The sequence below is a fragment of the Cystoisospora suis genome (assembly GCF_002600585.1).
Source record: "Cystoisospora suis strain Wien I chromosome Unknown contig_1010, whole genome shotgun sequence".
NCBI lineage: Eukaryota > Apicomplexa > Conoidasida > Eucoccidiorida > Sarcocystidae > Cystoisospora > Cystoisospora suis.
Window position 1 is genome coordinate 5,651 of NW_027153811.1, and position 18,750 is coordinate 24,400.

At 56.1% G+C, this 18,750-nt stretch overlaps 4 protein-coding genes across 4 annotated transcripts in view; 2 read left to right on the plus strand and 2 right to left on the minus strand.

The window, feature by feature from the left end:
• CSUI_002362 (wd g-beta repeat-containing protein) overlaps window positions 1-475 on the plus strand; it is a gene marked incomplete at both ends in the record, with an annotated part of 4,825 nt that extends 4,350 nt beyond the window's left edge. The window contains one exon of the mRNA XM_068062564.1: window positions 339-475. Coding sequence (XP_067925453.1) covers window positions 339-475 — 137 coding nt within the window. The remainder of the gene's footprint in view (window positions 1-338) is intronic.
• Window positions 476-2,794: 2,319 nt separating this feature from the next.
• On the minus strand, window positions 2,795-8,210 carry CSUI_002363 (zn-finger in ran binding protein and others domain-containing protein). Its single transcript, XM_068062565.1, has 2 exons — window positions 7,006-8,210; window positions 2,795-6,629 (listed from the first exon to the last, which is right to left on the minus strand). The coding sequence occupies exon 2, from the start codon at window positions 6,374-6,376 to the stop codon at window positions 4,217-4,219; it is 2,160 nt and encodes a 719-aa protein (XP_067925454.1). The 5' UTR covers window positions 6,377-6,629; window positions 7,006-8,210; the 3' UTR covers window positions 2,795-4,216.
• Window positions 8,211-8,672: 462 nt separating this feature from the next.
• CSUI_002364 (membrane associated protein with a signal egf domain and 7 transmembrane domains at the c-terminus) lies at window positions 8,673-10,519 on the plus strand. The gene is made up of 6 exons (XM_068062566.1): window positions 8,673-9,248; window positions 9,338-9,610; window positions 9,714-9,830; window positions 9,924-10,010; window positions 10,126-10,223; window positions 10,372-10,519. The coding sequence occupies exons 1-6, from the start codon at window positions 8,874-8,876 to the stop codon at window positions 10,385-10,387; spliced, it is 966 nt and encodes a 321-aa protein (XP_067925455.1). The 5' UTR covers window positions 8,673-8,873; the 3' UTR covers window positions 10,388-10,519.
• A 2,421-nt stretch (window positions 10,520-12,940) lies between these two features.
• CSUI_002365 (uncharacterized protein) lies at window positions 12,941-17,712 on the minus strand. Its single transcript, XM_068062567.1, has 6 exons — window positions 16,630-17,712; window positions 15,532-16,026; window positions 14,492-14,667; window positions 14,165-14,270; window positions 13,924-13,993; window positions 12,941-13,613 (listed from the first exon to the last, which is right to left on the minus strand). Exons 1-6 carry the CDS (start codon window positions 17,476-17,478, stop codon window positions 13,393-13,395), a joined length of 1,917 nt encoding a protein of 638 aa, XP_067925456.1. The 5' UTR covers window positions 17,479-17,712; the 3' UTR covers window positions 12,941-13,392.
• Window positions 17,713-18,750: the final 1,038 nt, after the last annotated feature.

Genomic DNA, 18,750 nt, shown 5'->3' on the forward strand with positions numbered 1-18,750 from the left:
ACCCCGAGAACCAGGCGTCATTGCGGGGGGCTCACGCAGGAGAGTTATGCAAAACACACGAGCGAGCTCGCCCACCCGAACCAGAGTCCAAGTCACAGAGAAAAACGTTGTTTTCCAGTGTTCCCGTTTTCGAAGCATCTGCGAATCAATGCGATTTGCGGGGACGGAACGGGCGTACTCGTCCACCCGTGTGGTGGGAGGTCGGCAGAAGGCAGTTACCTGGTCCCGCTCGTCGTAGGGGACAAGTGCCTTGCGGACGGCGAACTGGTGGACGGACACTGCTTGCAAATCGCATACTCGTTTCCGTGTTTATGGCATGTGCTATCCGAACGGTGCAGGCGGCGTTATAGGGGGCATGCTCTCACTGAAAAACTCGTCGCTGAGCAACGCGCTTCTTCTTCCTTCACTCGGGCCCTTACGGAGGTCGCTCGCGCAGGACGGCCAGACAAACGTCATACACTTCTTCGATCGTGGAACTCCNNAGTGGCGCCGAGACGGCACTCGGCCTTCGTGTAATGGCTCGCGCAGGGCAGATCCATCCCTCTGGTTTTTGCATTTGAGAACCGCCCAGGTGGGCACTTACCAAATTACAGGCTGGAGTAGATGCCGGAACGTAGATACTTGGTCAGTCGGAGTGCAGCAGCTGTACCGTACCTAAGTCGCCCGGACACCGAGACAGGAACTACCAAAGTTTCATAAAGTCCCACAGCGCACACTCCTCACTCATCAGTAAAGTTCCTGCAGACTGGTGTGGCAGCGCAGGCGTAGTCCCTTGCTCGTTCAGCATACAGTGCTCGCAACAAAATCAGTGTGCCTGTCGTCTGGTGCCAGTCTTTTTCCGTCGAGCTGTGGTTCTGTGTCCTGTCGCGCTTGGCGCTAACTCGTGTATGCAAATAGGGTCCCGTGGAGACACTCGGCTGTATCGAAAAACAGCAAGCGAAAAAGTGTGATTGTTCCGCAAGCGGATAGTCGACGGCGTTTCCCGTGGTGACTGCTTTGTAACAAGATTCTTTTGTGTCTCTCCGTACTCCCCCCTCCTGGTTCACCGAAAGGTCTGGTTTTTCAACACTGCAGGGAGGCTGGGAGAAGCGCGGGTAGGCAGAGTCGTCAGCTTCCCAGAGTTTTTGTGTGGTAACCCTGAACAGCACCAGCCTCGTCAAACGAAGCCGTGGAGGCAAGCACTGAGAGTTTTTTTTCCGGTGGCGCAGCAGCACCACACGCTCTCCTGTGTGGGTGTGTCGCTGCTACATCAGGGTGCAGGCAGAGACACGTGTCGTCCGATCGCGTCATGATGGCGCAGCCGTGGTGGCTCGAGTTGGAATGAAGGTACTTTGAACACCGGTAAAGATTGTTACGCGAGGAAAGAAAGTCGTTGAACCTCTCGAAACGAGGCTGAGGCTTTGATAGTACGGGGTGGTCCACGCTGTCATTGCCGGACTACGTGTGTTGGTAGGCCCGTAGAGTAGATGACAATTCTGTGGTCTCTGCGGCAGCGCCAGCACTTGAGCGGCCAGTGAACCCCGGCTGAACAGCGGTCACCAACCCAAGTGCTTTATGTGAAGCACACCGGCGACAGGCTGGTTGCTGAAGAGTAACAACTGCACCTCTCGTGTGGGTGATCGCTCTTTGTTGGGGCCTGCGTTGTTCGTCTCCACCGTTGACCTGCGGAAGCTTGATCAGACACCACCGCGCATGCGCTTCGTCGGCCATTCTCTAGATGCGCCTTCCACTCTGGTACTGCGGCGTGCCTGCTTGCTGGGGCCTGTGCGTTGCTCAGGCGCCATGTTCGGTGCCGGCGGCCCATACGCACGCCTGTTCTCTCCCATACGGCAGTGTGTCCGCACAAGGCTTTGGAAGCGCGCACGGAGGTACACGGGGGAGGCTGGACAACTGTTATGAAAGGTGCAGTGCCTGGGGGGTTATTACGTAGAGCGGTCTCGTTCGGAGTCTGCGTCGTAGCGCGCTTTTAACTTGCAACGGAGGGAAGTGATGCCGAGAAGCGTTTCGACGAAGTAACCTCAAGCTCTTCACCTCTGTTCCGCCAGCGTTTCACAGAGCGCTACGATGTAGTTGTGGCACCTCACTAAATCAAAAACTCGGATCGGCACACCAGACCTTGTGGATTCCGAGGCCGTCTGCTTGCGCACACGACTTGAACTGCCATCTGCAACGTCCCACATGGGGATCGCCCCGCGCTCTGTTGCCCGCGTTCCGCCGCACACGTTTTCGGGCCTGGTCAGTTGCACGTGTGTGCTCGGGTCTTTTTTTCTGTTGCTCACACGAAAACATACACAAAGTCCGCAGACCATTCGACTAGTAGTACTTTGTTGGATTCGAGTTCTAACAGCTCTCAACTTCACAAGAAGGAAGCGCAGCCAAAATCCACGCATCATCCGTACTAACTGTTCCGTGCTCGCGTACATGCGCGCAGTTTCATCCCTGCCCCCAATATATATATGAATATATATACAACGAAGACTGAATCGGCTGGCGCGCGTGTACAGATCGTACCCGAGCCGGTCCGCGGGACAGTCCCAGTGGACTGTAGCTGTTTCGGACATGTGAAACCACGCGAGTGCAGGCTACGATCCAGACGGGCGTACTGCCTCCTTCACTACCAGGTGCGCCCGCGAGTCAAGCCCCAGGCGACTGGGGGCTGCCACTCGCTAAGTATTTTGCTGGTGACTTGTCCTCAGGGAAAGTCTAGCATGAAGGCTGAAACGTTGCGCCGCGTCTTGATGTCTTGGGACGTATTCGGGCGGTCGCGGCACTTCTGTGTTGCAGCACCCGTACACCTGCATGAAGACGAAGTGTTGACGCGGCATGTGAACACAAGCGAAGGGTACCGTTGAACCACTTGGGGACGATTGGGCAGTGAATGGACTGGCACGTGATGCAGGACACAAAGAAGCGCCATGCCAACGGAATTACGCAAGGTGCAACAAACAGTACACACAGCAGATACACACTTCGTAGCGGCTCGACGACCGCGGAGCGCCGACGTGTGGTGGCGCAAACAAGCGCCACCTGCCCAGGACGCTAAGACACTAAGTCTGGCTTCTTCACCGGCTCGGCCTGCCACCGTGGCTTGTCGCGCCCCTCTTCAAAGTCTTGGCGCTTCGCACGCCGTGGACCGAGGACCGGGAGCGACGACACACCAGCTGTTGACCAAAAGTGTCTTGTAGACACAAGCAGCAGCACTTCACAAGCTAAGCAGGAGCCGTCGAATACAAGGCGCATACAATACGGCTCAAAAAAACGATTTGCTCATACCTTAGTCGACGAACAGCGCATGTTGCGCGACAAGTGAGAGAATAAACTGCATATTCCACAAAATGGACTCGGGTCGCAGCTTCGCTGACCGTAATGTCACCGTGTCCAGAACCGCATCCTCTCGGGAACCTTTCAAATTGTTTATCGCCTGCAACTTTGCTGTCAACGAAGAAATGGGAAGTACACGTCCGAAGTTACCGGCAGCACCGGGAGAAAGGCACGTTTCAAAATTCTTGTATATGAATGATTGGACGCCGGTGCTGCATTATGCTTGCCCGCAGTTCTACCGGATAAAGTGACTTCCCCCTCCGGTGTTGGGCACCCACTGCCCTGACAGCGCCTCCAATCGCTGCGTAATCACTTCCTTCCCCGGGGTGGCGAAGACGCATCTGTTTGTGTACTAGGTGGACACAACTTGCTCCCGTACACACAATGGGGTCCTCTTCCCATGCTCTGGTGACAGTCCGAGGCAGTGGTAGTGTAAACAAACAAACGAAAACGCTGACCAGAACGAACAGCTCATATGGAACCTTTCCTTCCGCACATTCGTCGAGTGATTCACTAACACCTGTCCGGCACAAGCTGTAAAACCGCGGAACACGGCGACTCCGAAGCGGGCTTCGTGGAAGACCTTGGTCTGATCTCTGAATGCTTTACATCGCTCTGGTGTTACCTTATCGACCTTCATTATCTACGGGGTAGCTGAACCAAACATCGCTCCGCCGTCACTTTCCCCACCTTGGACCGGAAGATCTTCACTCAGACTACTCTTTGGGCCGCGAGTCGTACCACCTGCACTGGAGAGTAGGGCGCTCCTCCAAACCGACGGTTCTGCCATTGCTGGCCAAGTCGTTGTCGGCGTAAAGCTCTGCAGACACTAGGACCTTTCGCCTTCTTTTTTCTGCCTGTCTGCTTGTGAGGAAATCCATGTAAACTCTAACGCTCACGCGTGATTTGAGCACACATCCAGCTCCTGCAGCCTGTTCCTGTTTTTCCTGTTCTGCTGATTCGAAGCTGAGTCACCGTGCGCACGCCCGTGCCCCCCCCGTTCTGAGCTAAGTATCCACGACGGGGGCCCATGAGAGCTGGCGGCAAGATGCTTGTACGCCTTCAGATGATGATGATGTACAAGCTTCGCGTACTCCGCAACAACGCGGTCACCCTCTTCATCCCGGACCTCGCCGCACTTGTTGCAGCGGAAGCGCCGCGGGAAGTTAACATTCTTGCAGTTGCGACACACCCAGTTGCCGTGGTGATTTTTCACTGGATTTTGGGCGCTTCCAGATACATCACCGCTTGTGCACAGCGGGTCTCCGTAGATCTTCAGAAAGCTACTCGGATTTTTGAATTCATCTGGGTGAGCGAGCATTGTTGGTGCAGCAAAGTTCGGTCCACCGACTCCCCTGACACCATTCCCACTTGCACCACCTGATGCTGCACCACGGCCACCACTCTCGCACTTCAGCACATTTGACGGCGCCCCGGGAATTTCCGGAGAATGCCCCAGAATGGCCAGCGCCGTTATCAGGACGTCCGTTGCCCTATTGGCTGGCTCCGGATCGCCTAGCTCCCGGAAGCAGGCCACCAGCGCGTCAGCGACATCTTTGGCCTTGAGCAGCATCAGCTGCAGCAGCGCTGTGTATTGAGGAGAGAGCGCGTCCGGACCTCCTTTTACGCGCTCTGCATTGGCAATTGCGTCCGACTCCAGGGAGTTCCTGCGGGCGTGTTCCGCAGCCGTCAGCAACAAACCAAGAGACGAGCTCGACCCGTTTGTTGGCCCGTGACTAAAAAGGCTTGTAACCGCGCTCGCAGGGTCGGATTCTTGGTTCTCCACCAGGCGGCTGCCGTATGAAGTCGCAGCCGCATTAGCCTTGCTGGATGTCGAAGACAGTAGCAGCTGTGCCGCGCTTCCACCAGTGCTATCGCACCTGTTGCTGTCAAGATCTTTGCCATCTGATCCCTGCTGAACCGACGCGCCTGCATTCGTGCAAAGACTCAAAGGACTTGTGGAGTTGCTCGACACAAACAGATTGGGGGAGTAGAGCCCACCGCCCGCACTGAGTCCGGAAAAGGTCATGGCTTCGGTATCGTCGGTTGTTCCTACGAGACAATCCGTCATTGCTTTGTGTCCATTCCCGTTGAACGACGCGCCCTTCGACCGGTTCTGGTGCTTCCCAAGCTTCCCAGCCGAAGTCAGCAGATCCAGCATTGGGCTCGACCGGCGGCCCTGCTGCTGGGCAGCCTGCTGCGCTGCGGCCGCTTGGCTCGCAGTGTGGTGATCCAGTCCCATGCTCTGCAGTTCATCCTTCAGGCGCGTAAACTCGGCCACCATCAGATCATTCTCTGCACTCCGGGGGTGCCCGCAGCGATTGCATACCTTCCGCCGAGGGTAATTGATGTTGTTGCAACTGTTGCACCGCCAGTTTCCCCCCTCCCCCATGCGTGGCGGCTCGCGTGCCGTGCCCCGCGGAAGACCACTCGAAGTGGTGTTCGTCGACGCCACCCCGTGTCCCCTACTGAAATTGCTCGTGGCTGCCCCCACGACATCGAAGGAAGGGAAAGCCACTGAAGCCGCATTTAGCGCTGAACTCGTGCCACCATTCACCGGACACGTGGACACTGACGAGAGCGGCGATGCCGCGGCAAATGCAGAGTTGCAGGAAGTCGGCTCCCCCACTCCCGCCGGCCCCCCGCCTGGACTGGCAAACAGATTCGACGGAGAGCGCGCAGGCGTCGCCACCGCATCCCCTGTCTGGGTAGAGGAGGCTGAACTCACGGCGAGATGCAGAAAGCTCACACCCACGTCCGCGTACAACATAGACGAAGCGTCTGCTTCCAGGCTGCTCTGACGTCCCCCACCTCCTGATGATACCGCGCAGGATCCGTCAGCCGCACCCCCTAACGCTAACCGGAAAGACGTCGACCCAGAAAGCGTTTGAGGAGTGCTAACGCCGGACAATGTACCAGCAGGACTGTCGGACTCGAACCCCCGACTGACATTCTGCTTTGACGCATTCGACAGCAGCAGCGACGCAGCAGGTCCTCCGCCTGGCTGCGGCTGAGAGGAACCGACAGCTGCTTCAGAGTTACCGTCGGGCCGCATACTCGTGTGAGGGTAGCTACCTTGGATGCAAACCTGTTTTGAGTCCGATACAGCCACTGATCATACGGAAGACTCCTTAATTCCGATGAATTCTTTTACCGACAGCCGTAAAGGCTGGTGACTACCAAGTCTTCGAAACCTTCGACGTCGCCTGAGGTTTTGCTTTGGACCGTGGAGAAAAGCGCTGCGAAGCTCGCACGAGCGTCTTATCCGCCAGCAAGATACTTGAAAGAAAAGGTGCTCGGGAGAAAACCTGAATTACAAGAAACCGCCTGAGCAGAGAAACATGTACGACCCACGGTGCCGACCGACACTGTCACCACGGCGGCTGCATTCCGCGTGTCGGCTAGACAGAAGGTTCGACGAGCGTTACCTACAGCACCTAAGCGCGACGTCCCGGGTGAGTTGTCACCCCAGCTCCAATACGCAGAAGGGACGTAGGCCCACCGCAAATGCCGTTCATCGCGTGCGACTGAAATGGAGGTGAAAAACTGTAACCGTCATCACAAAAAGAAATGCCGGCGTCCGCAGACCGTGCGTGGGCCCCCGCGTGCCGTTTCTCCACGGTGGAAGCATGTACAGGATGTGCCAAGCGTCATCGCCGGACAGGGAACACAACACATTCTCACCTGCGTTGTGGGCTGCTCCGAATATATTCCCGTTCCGAACCGAGCTCTGTAATTCGAGAACAAACCGCGAAGTGGACCTAATCCAGGACTGCACGGCGACAGTGCGGGGTTTTTGCGGCGCTACTATCCCTTTAACCGGAAATCACATTCACAGAGTAGCGAGATGCGGGCATGTGGTGTACGACGAGCAGACGGATGAGCATCGATGAACATGCGAGAGAGCCCAACAAACCACGAAAACAAACAATGCAAGACGCAGCACCCACGGCGATTCCGCATCTCAGGGAGAATGAGCACGGACAAAGGATTCCACGCAACACGACAGAAAGACGTGGTGCACGATGTTTCCCGAGTAACGCAAAAATGCAGCCGCTGGAAAGAAAAAAAAAACACGCGTTATTCCGCTGCAGGTGCCCGGACTCCTCGCACTGCTCAGTTACAGCACTGTGGCCTGGTTCGGGGGGCCAGCCGCCGACAATTACCGACGAAACTTTTTCATCAGCCCTGTTGTCTCCCTTTGCCTGATGAAGTCGCAGGCGAAGGAAACAGGGAACTCGGAAGACGGTCAACTTCCTATCCGGTTCGACTTTTTCTTATAAACTGGGGGAGTCCTGTGTCCCGGTACCGTCGCTAGTCCGAGTGTCTCGGCGCCTGGGCCACCACCAGGCACAAAAATCCAGGCTGTGAAGTCAGCTCACGCCGGTCTCCTCTGTCGCCTCCACAAATTCTTTCACTACGCAATCATCTGGGTTGACTACAGAACAGGGCGTCCCTGCCGTTGGAACCCAAACCGGAAGTAAGGCGGCTTCAGACGCAACAAAGGCCTGCTGCATTCCAGGTTGCAGTCAGTAATTTGGACGTGAATGGAATGTACAGAAGACCAGCACCTCCCCCATTTCTGACAGAAACCAGACGCGCCATGCAGATCAAACTTGCGCCTCTTAGCCCACTCCGCCGGAAACCGCCACCAGCCCCTGCGCCGTATATTACGGCAGCACCAGAGCGAAGCCGAAACCAGCACCGCTTCGCAGCCCGTCGCCGGTCGGACTGGCTGGCCGCCACTGTTGGCTGTGGTCGGGCAGTGCTGGGGTGCGGCCTGATTGCCTGCGTCACGACGCCTCTCGGCACTCCACGCAGCGGCTTCCGGGCTGGATGGCGACGAGCGGCTAAAGCTTTTCGTCCCGTGTGTTACTCTGCATATGATTAAGCGGCTTCTACACAGTAGCGTGACGAAGGATTTTTACAGATGCAGGGCCTGCCGCATTGTAGACCGTCACTGTCTCCGGGAGCAACACCACTACGTCGACTTCGGTGGCTGGAGGCCGCCTGGGGACGCCCCCGCAGCGGACCATCTGGTGGGGCTCGGAGGATTGTAAGCCGCCGCGCGTGGCCGTCTTCAGCTGTAATCGTGGTGCCGCGTGCACCGCGGTACCATACCAGCGGTCCGTTTTGCTCGTCATCGGCAGGTAGCTAGCACTGCCAAGCCAGCATCGGCGGTCCAGGCCAGCTGGCATGTTTCGAGCGAGAAGGGGAGCAGCCCTGCAACATGCTGTTCTTACGCACCCGTTTCCCTGTCATGTTGGTCTATGCTGCCGCTATCTATCAATTTCGCAGAGCTGTTTTGCATTCTTTTTTGACCCTTTTTCTCATGCTTTGTACGGGGGTAGCTCTTCGGCCCGGTCCTTCGCACGGAACCCCATGTTGCATTTCGCAAGGCAGTTACCGAAAGTGCACAAGTGCAAGCCGTCACCTCCCTTCAGTCCTGTGACTTCCCGGATGAAAAGTCCGTCCCGATACGACTTGCAGGGGAGAACGTGTTTCTTGCATTTTCCAAGCCGCTTCTACAATCCGACCAGGCCGTCAACACTATGCTGCTCACGCTGTCCCAAAAATGTCCGGGTAATGGTGACATGGGGTCCTCTCCCTCTGTTACGATTCTTCCCGTCCAAACCTCGAGCACGACCGCTGTAGTCTGCAGACAGTGGAATTCTTCAACAGTGACAGCGAAGGAGCATGTAGCATGCTCCCTAACTCGGGAATTAGGTGCCTCGGAAGCGTCCTATGAAACGTGGGACTCCCCTTCCGGTGTTTTTCCACCGCCTGCACCGACCCTCGGAAGCGTAGACCGGACTTCTTCTGTCTTTATTTTCGACCTTGATGATACTCTTATCCCAACTGAGTGGATCAGATCGTCGTATGCGGCGCAGAAGGATGACTCTCGTTCGCCCGACGAAGTGTACCAGGTGAGTAAGGTTCCAACTCCAGTGCGCATGGGCACTGCGAGTCTGTTTGCATGTTGCAAGTTTCTTTGTCTTTTTCTGTCAATCTACAGTCGATCCTGGCTGAAATCAACCGACGGACTTGTAATGAACTCATTCCTCACATTCTGAACTCTTTGAGGAAAGCGAAGTCCCTGTGCTCGACCGTCGCCATCGTCACAAACGCAAGAAGCCCGCGCTGGCTCGGCGTCTTCGAATCAATGTTCCCCGAGGTTGTACAACTGTTACGTCAGGAAGGCATTCCAATCATTAGGTCCTGCCCTCAAGGCCAAGAACCGAACATCTATGAGTGCTCGGCATACTTCTCGTACTGGATGAACGCCAAGGTGAGCTGACTAGACAGGCGAGAGCATCCACGCTGGAAGCCGTGGCCTGCCTTACTGTCACAGACGTGTGTCCTTTTGAATATTGTCCTCTGGATGCTCTCAGAAAAGGAAGTTTGAGGAAGTGATCCGGCAGCACAATGAGAGCACTGCTGGTGCTGGACTGAAGCGGGTCGACCTCATTTCAATAGGCGACAACGACTTTGAGGAATACGCTGCGACAGTAAGGCCAGCTTTTCGCCATCCACGACAGCCCCGAGGTCATTCTGCCGATGTTTCATCAAGCGAAGTCGTCTCTGTTGTTGATTTGCTGTAGCATCTGGCGCTGGAGTCACCACACTCTGTACGATTTGCGAAGGTCGTCCGTTGCCGGCCAGGGCTGACTCCTGAGCACTTTCTCGCGGTAAGTGTGTGGTTCCGCGGCCCGCGAGGTGATTTGCTTTTTGTGAAAGGGGCATTTCAGCCTGCATCGTCTAGCTACTCTACGCGAGGTTCTCTTGTGGGTTCCTTGCGTCCAGCAACTAAGAGACATACAAAGAGCGATCGACTGTGTTTTCATGGAAAAAAGTCCACGCGAGGCGACTCTTGTGGGAAACGGCGTGACGTATCGAATTCAGTAAGCTCCACCCTTCAACAGGAAGCTTGGCAGTTAGAGCGGCGTGTACGTTCGGTCGACGAAATCAAAGTGTTGCGTCGACCCGATTTGTAGCTGAGGACTAACAGTCGCCAAGAATTTTCAATCTCCTGTCTGCCTGCGCGTTCAGCGGGCGACATTTCTGAAGACGTTGCCGGCCGAAAATCAGGTTCCGCAGCATGCAGGGCGGCTGTGCCGAGGCAACCCAACGACGAGTGTTCGCGCTGGTAGTGATTAGTGCTCTGCAGAGGATGGGCGACTCTCTTCTCCCCAGGAGCTCGCATTCCGGTTTTATGTAGATATATTTTTCACTTTTAAGAACTGTCACTTGAGCCCGTGGGCGGTATCTTCCTTTGTCACCGTTTTGTTTTCTTTTTAAGAGAAACTTGGACATCCGTCGCCGCCGGATGTTACCTGTACGTCTGGTGAGGCGTTTCCCCAGCCGGGGAGGTGTGGGCCAATATTGGTTGGGCGGTAGAGCCTATTTGTAGCCGAGCTCCTCCTGCGGGAGTACTTGAGAAGCAGTGAGTCGGCACTTTTAGCTGCGGTCCTTACCGTTAGGACAGTAACTGCACATGCTGCGTAGGCGACCCCGATCAGAGTCGTTATGGCAAGCACCACCACGAGGTGTGGTGTCTGTCGCGGAGGTAAGCTAACGGAAGGTCGGTTGCGGTGGCAGGCAATCGGAGTTTTCCGATGTTGCTCACATTTCGAGTGTAAGATGCTGTCGACACACCGAGATTCTCGAATTCAGCAGGCCACGCCATACCCAAGCAGTTATTTACCTGGCCAACGAGTATGACATTGAGCTCCAGTGCTTTTCCGGTGGGCATGCGCGCTACGTTAGCATGGAATTCCTTTTGTAGGGCTCCGTAGATCTGCAGTGCGTCGCGCTGAGCAGAAGCCCCTGCGGAGTTTCAGGCAGGGAACTGACCTTGAAGTTGATTCGGGGCTCGACACCTGGTTAGTCGCGGGGGGGTAACGAAATTCAACGGCCGGTGGAAACAGGAGGTTAGCGGCTTGCCTCGCTTCCTGAGGTGGACACGTGGTGGTATGTGTGCGGCAGTCTACTAGGCACAAAAAGTGCGCCTACCATTTTAAGACGGTTTCGTTCTCTGTCTTGCTGTAGAGGAGGAGGATACCGTCGTGGCAACCGGGGTGCCCCAGGCCCCACCTGTCTGCAGTGGCTCGTATGGTGGTTTTGTTAAGTACCAGTGCCGTGCACGCGGTTTCGCACCTAGGAGCTCCGTCGCGAAAGTGTTTCCATCTACTCCGGAAGGTAGCTGTCGGACAACCGCAACACCGAGCCTATGGTTTGCAGTGGTTCAGCCTGGGAAGACTGCACAACTAGAGTGGACTGTACATGAAAGGAAGGTTCTCGTTGCCACACTGGTGATACGACTTCCTCCTGATTGTCCCGAGTTCCTCTGCACGGTTACTTGTGGCACGCAGTCCGGCAGAAGCGACACGGCGAAAATCTGCAAACCTTCGATTCTGTCCCTCTCGCCTCGGCTCAGGACACCATCTGTAAACATTGATGTCAGAGTCTACTAAAGGTTCGTAGTGACTGCCCACCAGGATCACAGATGTATGACTCGGGCTCCCCCCAGCGCCTGCACGCGGCCGGGTTAACTAGTGGGTTTGGGTAGTTCTCCAGTGTCGTTGCAACGGCGAGGCCGCTCGCCGCTCTCTCCGCCTCGCGGATGTCAGTCTCCCAATCTTCCGGTGTGGGTTCACCGTAGAGAAGCTGTCGTTTGCCTGCGGGTCAGCTCCTTAAGGATGCCGGAGTTCGCACCGAGCGCATCAGCGGACCTCTACCAGGGAAGCTGAACATCGAGAACGTTAGCCGCTGGTTTTCTGGGGATTGCCAGAAGGCCGCTTCTGCCGCCTTGACAAGGCATAAGCCAGCGATAATGCCTTGACCAGTCTTCATCGCTCTCTGTCAACGGGTACTCCAGACACCGGTCTCTTCCTCGGCCGCACAAATAACTCTTCGTTGACAAGCGCCACCGTCGGGCTTGCGCCGGCCACCAGGTGTACGTACACACTGAAATTCGGCTGACCGCGAGGTGTACTTCACTCGGCGGCCTGTCTGCCTTTGATCACTACGTCTCGAAATTGGCACTGAGTGCGAACACGTGCCGCTCTCAAACCCACGTGCAGACTAATCCCCGCGGTGCCGTCAAGTGGCCTCCGACACAGCAGGCAGCTAGTCAGTGTTAGGGTGCAGCAATGACCAGGCCTGGTCCACTGCTGCAGGGTCGGCGTCTTTGTTATCGGCGTCAAGCCCAGTACAACTAAGGCCCGGCTGCAATTAACGAACGTCAGTTTGCTATCATGGCGCCTTCGCATAGCTGTCGATATTCGGTACTGCTACCCGCAGAGGAGCACTACCGTGCTTCAGTCGCATCGCATTGGGTGGTGAGCAGATGATGCCTCTGGCATCTTGTGGGCCAATACTGTGAAGAGCCGGGCTCACAACATTTACGCCCCGTCACTCAGGACACTAAGAGTGCTCTATGCCCGGACTACGAGGGCCGTTCTAGTTGTTTCGGCAGACAAACCCAAACCTGCTTGACGCACCACTTTAGTCCGAGGTGACCCTGCTGGGGGCAGTGAAGAAGCTCCGGCATTTTTGAGCGCCGGGAGACAAAACACCGTACCGCGAACCTTAGCAGATGATTGTAGGATCGCCTCCTGTCGTCAATCGTAGCCTCCGCGAGAAACTGTCGACCCCGGCTTTCCGAAGGTTTCTCGAGGTAATATGGTCTCAAAACCGATGCATCCCCTACATTCTCACTTCACTTAAGCGTCGCCGCACACCCACAGCTACCAGTCGACTTGCAACCCGCACGAAAGCTTATAAAAATGAGCATTTTGTCTTTGCATCCTGCCCCTACACGTAGTGCACTGAGTATCCGGGCTGGATCTACAGAGGTTCACGGTGCCGCAGAGCATCTAACGTGCGGATGATTCAGTTTTCTCGTTTCAAAAACCTATCCGCTGCCTCAGCAAAAACATCCATGCTGGCTATCCCTCTCCACCCGCGTACGACAAGAGCCACATGGGATTTGGTACAGCTGCTGCAGAGCAGCAAAAAGTATGTGCGCTGAAGGAACACGGGGGCGTACACATGCGTCTCTCCTCCATTTCATCGCCTGTCACCAGAACGCTGTGCGTCTGCTGGGAGGCCGCTGCAAGAGGTCTCCGGCAGCGCGTCCCATGCTGCCTCCAAGTTCAAGTCTGACTGAAACGCGTTATCTTCTTGCCACCGATCCAGAAAGCGTGTGTTCAGCGGGTTCGCGTTCTTGCAGTCCTCCACGAGGCTCCTCATCACTTGCAGTTGCTCTTTCGTCAGCTTTCCAGTCTCCTCTAAGAGTAAGTACACGGCAACTCGGGCTACGCAGACATCAGTGCCGGTGCGGAGCCGGGTAAACAGTGAAGACGCCACCTCGATCCTCTCGACAACCGGACTGCTCCCGTCTTTACGTGAACATATGACCAATGTGAGAAACCGCGAAGCGCCCCGACACCATATATGCGGGATAAATTCAACTCTTTTCTGTTGGCTCGCAGCGCCACGAGGGAACCATACCTGTTCACAGGCTTCTTTCTTATACCGAGGTGTCTTAATGCCGTAGTACGAGTGGCTACCCTCAGCGTGCTGGTGTCCTATGCTCACCTCCAAATTCAATTCCGTCTTCCAGCCACTCCTGAAACTTCACAAGGTCCTCAAGTGAGTACAAGCTTGCCTGAGGACAGCACGGTGAATTCATTTTGCGTGTTTCTGGGTAGTGCGCAAGGTTTTGAAAGCATCGCATGGGCCGAAGGCACGCGTCGTGCCCACTCCGCTTGCGCACGTATCAAACGAAGAGAAAAAACATCTTCACCGGCTTGCGCACGATCACAGAAGAAAACCGTACCTTGAGAATTGCCCTTCTTTTGTCCGTCTGAGTTTGGAAGCAGAGGCTCAGTACCCTCACAAAATCCTGGCGCTTGAGCTTCATCATTTCTAAGTGAGCCAAGATCCTAAGCCGGGAACACCATACACACGGGCTCGGCCTGATGTACGCCGCACAGGAAGCACCGCCTTCTCTACTCGGGAGCACGCACATATACACTTCACACTGCGAGGATGTCTCCGGCACCAAGAAGAGACCAGCCACACTCCAAGCGACCTGACGGGGAATGATACACAGCTACCCCCAACAGGGGCATACCACTGCCGATATGACGGAATTTGTCATTACCGTTTCTTGAGAGTCTTGAGCGCCACTTCGGAAGGCGCCTCCGCAGCTTTGTAAACGGAGTACTTCATGTGGGCCTCACAAATCAGTTCATCGACTAGATTCAGCAGGTGCGCATCCAGCAGCTTTTGTTCTGCCATTTGAGAGAATGTCGCATCGATCCTGCCAGGATCGCCAACCTGCGGAACGATTAAAGCAAATCACTTCTAGATGAGCGAGCACTCCGTTTGTCCAGTTTGTACTCCGTAAATTTGAGCTGCCCAGACACAGCGGCTCAACCAATCCTAATTTCCGAATGTAGCCGCCAAGCCACAGCCGACCATTACGGCCAAGGATAATTCCGTCTTGCAGGGAACGGGACACTGTCGACAGAGCAGATAACTTTCATTCTCCGGGCTGTGAAAGGAGGTCATGCTTCTTAACCGCACACCCCTGCCCCACCACGAAATGTTCCTTTCTCTGGAGAGCGGCCCCCCACCCCACACATGAGAATACAGGAGTGCCAGCGGGCCACGCACCTTGGACAGCAGGTTAGAGAATCTCGGGCGTGATTCCAGAGTCTGAGTACGTCTTCATGTACCCGGCAGGTGCGTACTCGAAAACAGGGTACCACCGAGAAGCGAAAGCGAAAACATGGCTAAGGCAGGCATCTAGAAACAGCTAGAGTCTGAGCGTGTTGCAGCAGTGTGCGGTTCAGCTGCAATCGGTGAACTCTTGCAGTCACAAAGACTCAACCGGGGCCACAGGCGTTCTTATACTCTGAATGAATGCTCAACAGGCATGAGAAACATGTCCGCTCACGAAAAAGATGGCAGTCCCAGGAGACGGCCCCAGCGCAGACGTCACACCAAAGCGGACGCGACACCAAATCTGTATTGCCCACGACTCCCCTGCAGCAGTGCCTGAACTCTACTTTGGGAGACAGAAGGTCAGCTGAGTGCTCAGGGCCAGCAAGATGCGTCGGTCTGGGAGCTTGCGCAGCTGGAGGAGGATTTTGCCGCGGCCTGAAGTGCTCGAATACTATGTCGCCATCACGGGCTTACCAGCATAGCAGCTAGCAGCCGCTCAACCTTACGTTTCGCCTGTCGGCGGCGATGATACTGTGCCACCTCGAGCAACTGTGGTGCCACACGCTGCAGCCGTCCCAGTTGAGCTATTGGGTCGAGAACATGGCTTGCTGCGCGTCCGAGCGGGGTGCTCTCACCGCTGTCCGTTCCACACGGTCTTGTTACGCTTCCGCGAGTCCTGATGAAGTCATCCTTGCACGCTGGATCTCCAGACTGGCCCCGACTCATGTCAGTTTCCTCAGGCTCTGCAGCCCGTGGATTCGTTTCACAGCCTACAGGTGACTTCAGAATACTCGACACTGCCTCAGCATTGCCAGCAGCAGTCGATGATGCCTGCCGTCGGTAGTTTCGCTCGGCCAGCTCGAGAGTGCGCTCTAGGAGATCGCCTTCGCATAACAGAGGCAGCATCTTCTCGTCAATTTCGTCATGTGACACCTGAGAGTGGCGTGGCAGTGGAGTCACAGACAAGGACTGATGACGACAGGAAATTGTCCAGACGGAGGAAGACTCCTCCCGCATGGCGTGTCCGATGGGAGATCGGCAGTACAGGAACAACAAACAGCAGGCCTCGTTGCGCGCCGTTGATAGACGACAGATGACGCCTGTGCAAGAGCGCGCTGAGTTCAGCGCCGAGTTGTTTTGCCGGAGGCCGGGCGAGTGACAACGAAGTTGAACCACCGCTCCCACCATGACAAAGCATAGCAAAAAAAAAAAAATTGAAATTACTGCGGTCCAGCTGGATAGCTGATGTCTTCTCTTCTCGGACTGCTGCACAGTCTCGGCATCAGTCAACGCCCCTCTTCGAATGTTGCTTCGGTGGATAGGGCTCAGCATCAAGCGACGCACGACGTATCATCCGTAGTTCGCTCTCATGTGAACAAGATGCTCAGGATATTCAGCGACACAACAATTGCGCAGGACGAGTGCGAAAACCGAGACAATGAGCATGTATGGACGGCCGGAGGGACATACTCAGCCACACTGTCCGGGTCACCGCACGCGCGAAAGGCCGTCATGTGCCTCTCCGACCTCTGTGGGTCCCTCAGAGCATTCAGTCTTCATCTTCCGGCTTACCACATCCTTCCCCGAACGTTCTAGCTTGTGGATCAGATGGCGTATCTGATTCATCTTCGCGAAAACATGTTCGTCAAAAAGCACATGGTTGCGAAAAGGTGCGGCAGGCGTGTATTGTCTCCTATCGCTCCTTCCCATGCCCGGAACGGCTGACAAAATCGATGGGCATGGTGACGTCAGCTTCACGTATCCGCGCGCTGCATCGTTTCTGCGCCGGCCGCGGATTACAGCGTAAGAGCAGCAGGTTATCGTCATTGGTCCGAGAGACTTGAGTCCCTTAGCTGGAGAGCCGTCCCTGTCGCAAAAAGCCTCTTTCTTGCCACATCGCACCCCGCTGGAGGAGCTGCGCGCCGCACCGAAAAGGGACGACAGGCCCGAGAACCTAACGAGACCAAGTGGCAGCGAATGCATGCACGGCAGGGCAACGCGGCGCAAGGGGTATGAGAACCCAGCCGCGGGTATTGGGGTCACGGGCGGAGCCACGAAGCAAAAAGCTGCCTTGGGATGGGAGACAGTGTGATGCCGGGTAAAGCCCGGAGTCTGGGTATGTGCGGCTGGCTTGCGCAGCAACACTAGCGGCCAGGTCGCAACGTAACGTAGAATCTGAAACTGAAGCGCGAATCCACAGCGCTCCTGCACACTGTGAACTCCGCTGCCATGTACACATTGATGGCCACCGACCAGACAGCGCGTTCGCCCCCTCCAAAGCGAAGACCAGTTTTCGGCCCGCAGTCGGGGACAGTTTGCTGCGGCGGCAAAGCCACCGGCGGTCAGCAGCAGCGCCGCTGCGCACGGAGGAAAGAAGCAATGCCGCCACGTCGGGCGCCGGGGGCGTCTCCGACACGACATCGATTCAGTTAGGCGCACTGCATTGCCACTAAAGCGTCGTCACTACTGCAGCGTAATCGTAACGCCTCCACAGCGAAGGCCGGGCAAAAGAAACGAGCCCACCGGGCGGTCGCGCTTTGTTTCTCGAAGCTGCACAGAAACAAGAAAACTCTGGAGAGCCAGGCTGAATCCGGGTGCTCCGGAGCATGCAGAGTATCTACTACAAGGAAGAAGCTCCACAGGAGCCGTTGAAAGAGCCAACTGTGACGTCGGAGCTACAGGCTCAGACCGCATGCGCAAAATCCCCAGCCGTCGCGTCTCCAGAGTTCGCGCAGACGATCGAGCCTGCCGCTCGCATGTATCGCCCTCAAACTAGTGGTGTGGCTGCCGAGCGCGAAGAGGTCACGAAACAATGGCTGTTACGCTTTTCCCACTTCTCCGTTGATTTCTGCCTTACACATACAGAAACGGCGGCACTCTGCCGACGCCAGAGCTCTGGCTCACGAAGGTCTCCGCTGGGTGGCGGCCCGTCTGACGAGGGCCGTGGTGATCCGGTGTGGTCAGGTGACCTGACCCCGGGTCGGGCAACTCGCGGAACGAAGAATGCAAAACTGCAGTTGCAGATCCCCGCCTCCGCCACCATTGTAGTTGTAGCAGCATTCGGGTGCCTTAGAGACTAAGGGGCAACACGGACATCCGCGTGGTACTCCGAGTCGGGATTAGCGACGGCTGTCCGAGGCCAACGCATGGCCCCAGCATCCCATAGGGAGGCAGCCCCCTGGTCTGCAGAGTGGAGGAACAGGTGATTAGGGGAACACATTGCAAAGAACAATTTTCAAGGGGAGAAAAGAGTGCGCACCAGTACGGGGAGAACCTACATTGGACAGACTACCCTACATCAGATGGGTAGCGGCAGCTGCCTGAGACTCACGGGAACCCACGAGAAGCCTAGGGGGAAGCAAGCAACACACCGCAAACAGCGTGAGCATAGGGCTCCACGCGAGCGGGTCCACCGAGGCCTGATATAAGACGCTTCGATAAGCGTCACCCTAGGAGACCAAGGTTGAGAGTACGAACCATTTCGCGACCGTCACGCACCGTAGGACTCGCAGAGACGACACCACGGGTGCGCTATCCGGTCCAGCCTGCGTGCGGAGCACCTTCGACCCCCTGACTGAAACGACTCTCCTTCTGTGAAAAGAACCGCATAAGAGAAATGCCGGATTTTCGGGACTTAAAGGCAAAACTGCCGTCCGAGTTACTTAGCTGCTCTGGCTCTACTCCCTGGCACAA

What these genes read in the sequence shown, in the direction of transcription:
- CSUI_002363 (XM_068062565.1), bottom strand. Translation starts at nt 6,376, where the DNA reads ATGCGGCCCGACGGTAACTCTGAAGCAGCTGTCGGTTCCTCTCAGCCG.
- CSUI_002364 (XM_068062566.1), top strand. Translation starts at nt 8,874, where the DNA reads ATGCTGCTCACGCTGTCCCAAAAATGTCCGGGTAATGGTGACATGGGG. An exon ending in CGTACTGGATGAACGCCAAG is followed by an intron (nt 9,611 to 9,713) that starts GTGAGCTGACTA and finishes GGATGCTCTCAG; the next exon opens with AAAAGGAAGTTTGAGGAAGT. An exon ending in CTCCTGAGCACTTTCTCGCG is followed by an intron (nt 10,011 to 10,125) that starts GTAAGTGTGTGG and finishes CCTTGCGTCCAG; the next exon opens with CAACTAAGAGACATACAAAG.
- CSUI_002365 (XM_068062567.1), bottom strand. Translation starts at nt 17,478, where the DNA reads ATGTCGTGTCGGAGACGCCCCCGGCGCCCGACGTGGCGGCATTGCTTC. An exon ending in AACGTTCGGGGAAGGATGTG is followed by an intron (nt 16,027 to 16,629) that starts GTAAGCCGGAAG and finishes TGTCGTCATCAG; the next exon opens with TCCTTGTCTGTGACTCCACT. An exon ending in AGACGGAATTGAATTTGGAG is followed by an intron (nt 13,614 to 13,923) that starts GTGAGCATAGGA and finishes ACTTACTCTTAG; the next exon opens with AGGAGACTGGAAAGCTGACG.